The 9883-nt window shown below is 37.6% G+C and overlaps 1 protein-coding gene across 1 annotated transcript in view; it reads left to right on the forward strand.

Moving 5' to 3' along the window:
* LOC120563741 (voltage-dependent calcium channel subunit alpha-2/delta-4-like) overlaps nt 1-2971 on the forward strand; it is a 154274-nt gene extending 151303 nt beyond the window's left edge. Inside the window, exon 39 of the mRNA XM_039808129.1 lies at nt 2482-2971. Within this exon, the coding sequence (XP_039664063.1) occupies nt 2482-2583 (102 nt within the window). The 3' untranslated portion in view covers nt 2584-2971. The remainder of the gene's footprint in view (nt 1-2481) is intronic.
* The last annotated feature ends 6912 nt before the right edge of the window (nt 2972-9883 follow it).

The raw sequence follows: 9883 nt of genomic DNA on the forward strand, positions 1-9883 counted from the left end.
TACTATGACTTTTTTATAAAAAAATTTCGACATACTATACTATGACTTTTTGGAATTTTTTTGACATACTATACTATGACTTTTTGGATATTTTTTGACATACTATACTATGACTTTTTTTGACATACTATACTATGAGTTTTTTATGATTTTTTTCGACATACTATACTATGACTTTTTTCGACATACTATACTATGACTTTTCTTTTTTACTTTTTCGATATACTATACTATGACTTTTTTATGATTTCTTCGACATACTATACTATCACTTTTTTTCGACTTTTTTCGACATACTATACTATGACTTTTTTTTTACTTTTTTGACATACTATACTATGACTTTTTTTGATTTTTTTACCATATTATACTATGACTTTTTTCTTTCATACTATACTATGACTTTTTTATGATTTTTTTGACATACTATACTATGACTTTTTTCGACATACTATACTATGATTTTTTTTTTTTTACTTTTTCGACATACAATACTATGACTTTTTTTGACATACTATACTATGACTTTTTTTGATTTTTTCAACATACTATACTATGACTTTTTTCGACATACTATACTATGACTTTTTTATGACTTTTTTAGACATGCTATACTATGACTTTTTTCGACATACTATACTATGACTTTTTTATGACTTTTTTGACATACTATACTATGACTTTTTTATGATTTTTTTAGACATGCTATACTATGACTTTTTTTTACTTTTTCGACATACAATACTATGACTTTTTTTTGACATACTGTACTATCACTTTTATTTTAGTTTTTCAACATACTATACTATGACTATTTTTTTACATACTATACTATGACTTTTTTATGATTTTTTTCAACATGCTATACTATGACTTCTTTTTTTACTTTTTCGACATACTATACTATGATTTTTTAATGACTTTTTTGGGGCTTTTTACATACTATACTATGACTTTTTTCGACATACTATACTATGGCTTTTTTCGACATACTATACTATGACTTTTTTATGATTTTTTTGACATACTATACTATGACTTTATTTTGACATACTATACTATGACTATTTTATGATTTCTTCGACATACTATACTATGACTTTTTTATAATTTTTTTCAGCATACTATACACATTACTTTTATTTGTGTCAAAGCATTTACGTAATCAATGACGTTAACTACGTCGACGAATTGTCCCAGCCCTACATACTATAAACTTTTTTTATAAAAATTTCACATACTATACTATGACTTTTTGATTTTGATTTACATGCTATTTTTTTTTCATACTATACTATGAGTTTTTTATGATTTCTTCGACATACTATACTATCACTTTTCGACTTTTTTCGACATACTATTCAATGACATTTTAATGACAATTTTGTTCAATCCAACCTTTATTCCGGACTCACCAGAGGGTCCATAGCATAAAGAAGATACAGACATACAAGATAAAAACCACAACAATTCATTATTCAACTCAAAAACATTCATATGTAGGCACCAGTGTTTTCTGAACCTTGATGAGTATCGAGCGCAGATCTTCCCAGGGCTGGTTAAAGACTCTTTGATGCTGATCTCTGACTTATCCAAGCGACACATGAAATGTCTTAAGAATGCCTCACATATAGGGACATTGGAGGACACAAATAGTTGACTGGCACAATGCCATCTGGGAACCTAAAGTATCCGCCTCATTGCATCATCGTAAGCTATTATGAGCCTCCAAATTCTACTCCTGTAGCTTCACCAAAGATGAGCTGTATACATAGGTGAGCAGAAAGCTCTAAATAATGAACATTTTACATTGACAACATACACACATACTGATCTTGTGAAGCAACACATTGCCCTGAGCATATAGATTTATAGTCAATAAATCTCTATGTCAACATTCAAATCACCGGTGAGAAAATGGCCAAAGTATTTTATTTCCTTACATGTCATGATAAGATATCACACAAGTTAAACTCCTCTTTACTTCTGACTATCATGACAGTACTATAATTTTACAATATTTGCCTTAATGTGATCAAATCTTCAGTAATTGCTACAGCCCAGCACTATATGTACTAAAAATTATCAGGTCGTCAGCATATACGGAATTTCCAACAGGACAGCCTGTGTTACACCCATTCAAAAGTTTCTAGTGGTCATCCTTATACACATTGAATACATTTACATGAAACAATTTCATGATTAATCCTGTCAAAGGCCTTGAATGCATCAATAAAACATAAATACAGTGGAGTTTTGGGTTCCATATTTTGCAAATATTTCCTTTAAAGCATGAATACAGTTTCCATACTTTACCATGACTTTTCGACATACTATACTATGACTTTATTAATGATTTTTCTCGACAAACTGACATTTTAGGACTTTTCCTGCACCAAATGTATTCGATAATTTAATTTAGTTAAGTGAATATAAGTATATGTTTTTATTGTTAACTCTTATGTTGAAATTCTCCAACAGGAAAATGCCAAGGACTGTGGCGGGGCGTTGGCCATCATCCCGTCGCTCTCCGTCTTCTCGGTGTCTTTGCTTGTCTCAACGCTCCTCCGCCATTGGACGTAAAGAAGGAACCAATCAGGATGCTCCGAGGGAGGCGGCAGAAAAGTAGAACCAAAACGCCAGGACAGGACTTTATTTAATTTTTTTTTCACGAGAGACGACGGGACATCTCAGATTTTCTTTCCTGCTGTTCAGACGAGTCTCGGCTTGCTGCAGTGGCGATAAAGGGCTATTTCTTATTTTTTAGACTTTGCTGAACTTGAATGAGGAAGAAAGAGTCCAGATTCTGTTGAAACAGACTCGGGTGGACGGACGTAAACAGTGCGGCGAACTGTTGCCATTTACACTCAAAGAATGTAGTATCTTTGTAGCTTTTTGATACAGAAATATTGTACACAAAGTAGAGTTTTACATTCAAATGACTTAATAAAAAAAAGTAGGAGCATCAAAAGCTGCCGTACTCAGCTCTTTTGGAGGTTGAAGGTCAACAGGAAATACAGTGGCCAAATGTTAAAGTACAAGTTATACACTAAGAAGTATACAGTACATATAATTTTACCTGCAGCTGTGGTTTAAACCTGAGTTCTAGTAATGTGATAGTCAGAATTAATCTCCTCAGTGCAACACTGTTTGAGATTCAAGCCCAGTTCAGATCAAAGATTTGCGACGAGATGAAACAGTTTTAGAACGTCGTAGAGAAAAAAGTGGTTAAACCCCCGCTTTTTCTCTCAAAAAAAAAAAAGATTGTTGTTCCCCCCACCCCTCTGGTGGTCTCCCCCCGGGGGTTTTTTTAAAAAAAAAAAAAGTCTTTTTTTTTTTTAAAAAAAAAAAAAGAAATTAGAGTTTTGAAAACCCTTTTGTTTTTTTTAAAAAAATAAAAAAAATTTTAATTAAAAAAAAAAAAAAATTATATTTATTTAATTTTTTATTTTTTTTTTTAAAAAAAAAAAAATTTTAATTTTAAAATAAAAAAAAAAATAAATTATTTTTTTATTAAAATTTTTTTTTTTTTTTTTTAAAAATATATTTTTTATTTTTAAATAAAAAAAAAAAATAAAAAGTTAGAAAATTTTTTTTTTTTTTAAAAAAAAAAAAAATTTTTTTTTTTTTTAAAAAAAAAAAAAAAAAAAAAAGAAAAAAAAAAAAAAAAAAAAAAAAAAAAAAAAAAAAAAAAAAAAAAAAGGTTTTACAACGTAAGAGACATCTCCTGTTTCAACAGCCAATAGAGAAGTCAGCTGGTGTAGTCTCCAGAGGCTGGTTTTACAACGTAAGAGACGTCTCCTGATTCAACAGCCAATAGAGAAGTCAGCTGGTGTAGTCTCCAGAGGCTGGTTTTACAACGTAAGAGACATCTCCTGTTTCAACAGCCAATAGAGAAGTCAGCTGGTCTAGTCTCCAGAGGCTGGTTTTATAACGTAAGAGACATCTCCTGATTCAACAGCCAATAGAGAAGTCAGCTGGTCTAGTCTCCAGAGGCTGGTTTTACAACGTAAGAGACATCTCCTGATTCAACAGCCAATAGAGAAGTCAGCTGGTGGAGTCTCCAGAGGCTGGTTTTACAACGTAAGAGACGTCTCCTGATTCAACAGCCAATAGAGAAGTCAGCTGGTCTAGTCTCCAGAGGCTGGTTTTATAACGTAAGAGACGTCTCCTGTTTCAACAGCCAATAGAGAAGTCAGCTGGTGGAGTCTCCAGAGGCTGGTTTTATAACGTAAGAGACGTCTCCTGATTCAACAGCCAATAGAGAAGTCAGCTGGTCTAGTCTCCAGAGGCTGGTTTTACAACGTAAGAGACATCTCCTGATTCAACAGCCAATAGAGAAGTCAGCTGGTGGAGTCTCCAGAGGCTGGTTTTATAACGTAAGAGACGTCTCCTGTTTCAACAGCCAATAGAGAAGTCAGCTGGTCTAGTCTCCAGAGGCTGGTTTTACAACGTAAGAGACATCTCCTGATTCAACAGCCAATAGAGAAGTCAGCTGGTGGAGTCTCCAGAGGCTGGTTTTATAACGTAAGAGACGTCTCCTGTTTCAACAGCCAATAGAGAAGTCAGCTGGTGGAGTCTCCAGAGGCTGGTTTTAGACCATAAGAGACGTCTCCTGATTCAACAGCCAATAGAGAAGTCAGCTGGTGGAGTCTCCAGAGGCTGGTTTTATAACGTAAGAGACGTCTCCTGTTTCAACAGCCAATAGAGAAGTCAGCTGGTGGAGTCTCCAGAGGCTGGTTTTATAACGTAAGAGACGTCTCCTGTTTCAACAGCCAATAGAGAAGTCAGCTGGTGGAGTCTCCAGAGGCTGGTTTTAGACCGTAAGAGACGTCTCCTGTTGTTTCTACAGAAGTCAGCTGGTCGAGTCAGCTACAATAAATTACATGTCATTTAGCTGACGCTTTTATCCAAAGCGATACAATTGCTATATATGTCAGAGGTCGTACGCCTCTGGAGCAACTAGGGGTTAAGTGTCTTGCTCAGGGACACTTAACCCAGGTCTCCCACACCAAAGGCAAGAGTCATATCCACTGTGCCATCACCACCATAAAATGATCCCTAATCCATTTTAATATGTTACAACCTGTTAACTGGTCGAAATGGCAGATAGAGAGCAGAGCACGTACAGTGGAACGAGATAGCAAACAAAGCCGTTAATCAAAGAAATAAAACATTTTCGCCGATTCATCACTAGAAGTGTAACTGTAGCAAGCATCTCACCATCACTAACGTTATCCACATTCATATTTAGACACGACAAATGATACATCCAGCTACAAAAAAAAGCCTAAAACACCGTCTCGTCTCGTCGGTGTAAACTGGCAGGTTTCAGAACGCTGCAGACCGACACGTTGCAAGTTTCATCTCGTCTCGTCGCTAATCTTTGGTCAGAACCGGGCGCTAGACTACCAGAGGTCTCTGTTGAACCTGAGCAGCAGCTGGAACTGAAACCTTGGATACGGCTCGGTGTGTCAGGAGAAGCTGTGTGTTGGATCGGACATTAGACAGTCTTTACCCTGCGCCTAATGTCTGATTGAGCCTGTGTGAGAACAGAGCGGCTAATTGTCCCGGGACATAGTGATAGGGCAGCAGGGGGGGTTTATATTACTCAAAACATTTCTCTTTTTTTTTTTTTTACAGTTTGTTAAAGGGAACTTCTGGTATTTTTGGTGTTATTCTCATAATTGTGGCCATTCTGTAACTAACATTGTTACGGTTTAACTCCGTTGTAGAGATTTAGGAAACGAGACTCCGCTGAAACAGAATCCAACAAATTGAGAGAAGCGTCCTAATAAATTTGACTGAAATCATTTATAATTACATACTAGTGATCTACGTCCAGCCAACGGGCAAAAAGAACATTTATTATGTATCGGTTCGCCCTGTTTTAACAGAGTTATGTTTCCAAAAATCTCTACAGTGTGAAGGTGATTGTTATAATCAAATTGCAGCTCTTACATTTTAAAACTGTACTGTAGTTTGACATAAAGAATATTTATTGTTCAGCTCTCTCTTTACGTTTCCTGACAGCTGGAAATCATAATTCTTTTATATAAACGCCCAATGTCATTAAACACATCAGCAGGAAAACTCATTTTAAATACACAGTTCATGTACAGGAGAGTTCAACTGACCGCACATTTGAGGCCAAATTAGTTTTTCTTTCAAATTTAGTCACTAGAATCTCTGAGGCAGCGTTCAAAGACTCCTGGGACACTTAAAGAGTGGGATACACAAACTGGACCCTATTTTCCCATGTTTGTGTGTTTAAGTGAACAACAATTTTTTCAATTGGTCCAGTATGAAGCGTGAACGCTGTAACCGGCAGCCACAGACCAGGCTGCAATGTAACCCTACAGGACAAATATGCATCGTCAATTTGGTCCACTTAAAGTTCTGTTTTTACCACTGACAGACTCAGATTATTATTCTAAGTGTCTGACAACATTATGGAAAGGATCCCTTCAGAGATAGACCTTTAAAACCTCTTTGAGACCTTTCTGTTTAACCAGAAACAGCTCTGAAGTCTCTAGCTCTAAACCCACCAGACTCCATTTAAAAAAGCAATACTTTTAGCGTGTATAGAGCAAATATATTGTCACATGTTAATCAGTAAACTGTGTGTTTATTTCTACCAGAACTAGAGTTGTGATGGTTGGAAAAGTGGAAAGACGACCCAAAACGTCTTTTTATAGTTTTATTTAGTTTCTGTAGACTTTGAATGAAGTGTATTTTACGATGCTAAAATGACTGTTTATTTACATGGAGTCTGGTGGATTTAGCAAACGCAATTTTGCAGATGCTTTTATGTTTATGTTTAAAAAAAAAAAGGATCTTACTAGCAGAGAAGGTAGACATAATGTTGTCAACACTTAGAATATTAATCTGAGCCTGTCAGCGGCAACACAAGCACTTTTGTGAAGGTAAGTATATACAACCTGCATGATAACTCACACTGTAGCTTGTTTCGCCGCTGCTCACTGCAGAGACCTTGCTTAATACTGGACCAATGTCACAGGTTGTTGTTCCAGCTTTTTAACATTAAGGTGTCGGCCGAACGCTCCTGACATTCTGCCTGAGGGCGCCACCTGCTGGACACCTGCATTAACAACAACGTGACATTAAGAAGAGAAATTCCCCTGTAGATACGGTTATTAATCACTTCTGTCATTTAGGTGTCGGTCTCAGGTACTTCAGCCAAAGATTTCCAGTACAGAACATTCTTAATACTATGCAAACTTTGTGCGATTTTATTATTAATGTTTCTGCAAGTTGTGGAGAGTCTAAAATAAGACAAAACGTTATTTATCCCGAGGGAAATTGCAGTGCAGCAGTTACAATACAATGACAGAAATCATGTAAATTAAAAGGCTTTTTAAAAAAGGTTTTAAATGTAGTTCAGAGTTTCTAGGTGTAAACCCTTGTGTTGTCCTGGGGGGGGGGGGGTAGCCTGGGAAAACCCTGACGAACTTCTGGCAAATTTGAGATTTGCTGTGCAAGTCAGTCTGGCCTAGAGCCCATTCGAGCCCATTTCCAATTTCTCCAAATCGAGGCACCGATCACAACCTTTGAGGCGAGCTTTACACGATGACGACGAGCAGCTTTCATTCAACAGGACGGCCGCCGAAGTGCAGCAACCCGTTGATGTGATTGGTTGAAGGACTATCCAATTGCGCCCAGAGGCATTTGAGTGGCGTCCGTTGGTGACGCCCCTTTGGAAATGGGCTGTGAATGAAGCTTCCCCAGACCAGTTACAGCTGAGAAGGCTGTGGTGTCAACCAGGCTAGTCCTGGGGTCAAATTTGACCTGTTTTGAAAGTTTTCTATTTCAGAAACATGGGTTTCTTTCATCCAAATTGCCCCAAAATAACTTGGATGCGTGCATGTACGTTATAGGGACCCATACAACATTCTTCGCAGGTAAAGATGAATGATTACTTTCATTGAATTTTTGGTGATTTATTCAATTTTAGAACATTTGGAATAAAAAAAAAAAAAAAAAAAAAACTTAATTCGCCTTAACTGAAGAGCTTCGGAGTCATTGGAATGGTTATATGGCTGTTTTCGGGTTGAATGCTGGTCGTCTCGCTCCCCCCTAGCGCCTGTGAGCGGAAAAACCTCCCTCGCAACTTTCGGCTGGCGAGTCGTCAGGAAGCATCGCGTGATATCAGGTCTCGCCATGTAACAAATTGCTTCACGGCACTGCACACATACGCCCATTCAGGAAATTGTTTTCACTTGACTTCAGTAGTTCCCTGTATGTATTCATATGGGACCAGCAGGTCAAACTTTAAAGCTTTAAAGACATATTTTCATGTCTGTAATTATAGAACGAGGCTTTAAATGAGATCTGAAACCAATCAAATGAGCGGATGTCTAAATGTTAATCCGAGAGCTTATTAAATGTGACTAATTACACACGGTTTCAAGTTAATTAAATAACCTTTATTCTGCTACGCAGGTGGCGGTTTTGGGGAAAAAGGACCAGACGAAGGAGTTTCAGGGAATAAAAGACAAAATAACTTATCACATATCAGGACACATTGTCAGTGTTTCCCACATAGACTAATGTGTGGCGGTGCGCCTCACTATCAACACCGGGCGCCGCACATTGCGTTTCGTTATAAATTTTTTTTAAACGCCATTTAAAAACACGTTCTTCTGCATTTCCTTCCCCTGCTCTCCTTCCGTCACTTGTGTCTCGTTCACACAGACACCTCTTCCCACCGTGCGGTGTTTGGTGTTTTTAAGCCCCCAGAAATGGTTATGTTTAAGGTTACGGTGAGGGTAAGCTGCCTGTAAGGTGACGTTGGGGGCTTAAAAAAAAAAACATCGAGTCCAACGTGCACTCAGAGTCTGTCTCCATCAAGGAGAGAAGACGGCTGGCGAAATACACAAGTTCACGAAACGTTGGCGTCCATCTCGTCAACACCTTTACACAATCACACATTCACCGAGCCGACTCCTACCAAACAAGCGATTGCGCCCGCTTTAGAAAGTTAACTAGTCGCAAGTTTTCGGTAAAATGCAGTTGGCTTGTCGAGGTCAAAACACTATATGTAGCAGCTGTGAATCAAATAAACTTATTATAAATAATGTTATGTCATTTTTTACTCCTACACTGAAGGTTTGCTGCTTCAATCCAGATGAGTATTGAACAGTATTTTCCGCGACTGAAAAAGGCCCGTGTTGAGGATGAGGACCAGCCTGAACCGGAGGTATCGGTCTGAAACAGAGCTCAACAGTCCCACCAGTGGAATTAGTTGTGTTATTAATTTGTTTACAATATTTTCAGGCTTCAACCAGTGAAAGACAGGGTCAGGGAGAGAGAGATAGATTCGTTAGGCATTGAAGTAGGAGAGGAGGACAGCATCCAACTGCGTGTCCTCAGTTTTTGATACCCCACCCCCCATAAACACTATAAAGGGAATAGTGAGTGAGCGAATGAGGGAACGGTTTCCAGGGCTGTTCTCGATTGAAGAAATTGTCAGTCGACTAACACTCATTCAACTGTATCGACTAGTTGATTTAATCGACAGATCTGTAAATCTGAGTTTCTCCGCAAAAGCACCACTTTAATTCTTGTGTTTACCAGAGATGTGCTCGTTCGTTTCTTGGAAATAAGTCATTCAGCATGAAAACAGCATCAAACATGACTAATGGACTAAAGAGATCTAAGTTGACTAAGACCAAAACCACCGATTAGTCGACTAATCGACTAAGAGGGAGCAGCCCTAGGGGATTGCTCCTTCAGAGACAACAACTCAAATATAAATATGAAATATGATTTTCCCATCAGTCAGTGGGCTGGTGATGTAGCAGCTTCCTGTCGAGTCATTATCACAAAAAAAATCTATACAATCATCTACACGTCTCCACAC

Source organism: Perca fluviatilis, chromosome 8 (genome assembly GCF_010015445.1).
Source record: "Perca fluviatilis chromosome 8, GENO_Pfluv_1.0, whole genome shotgun sequence".
Taxonomy (NCBI): domain Eukaryota; kingdom Metazoa; phylum Chordata; class Actinopteri; order Perciformes; family Percidae; genus Perca; species Perca fluviatilis.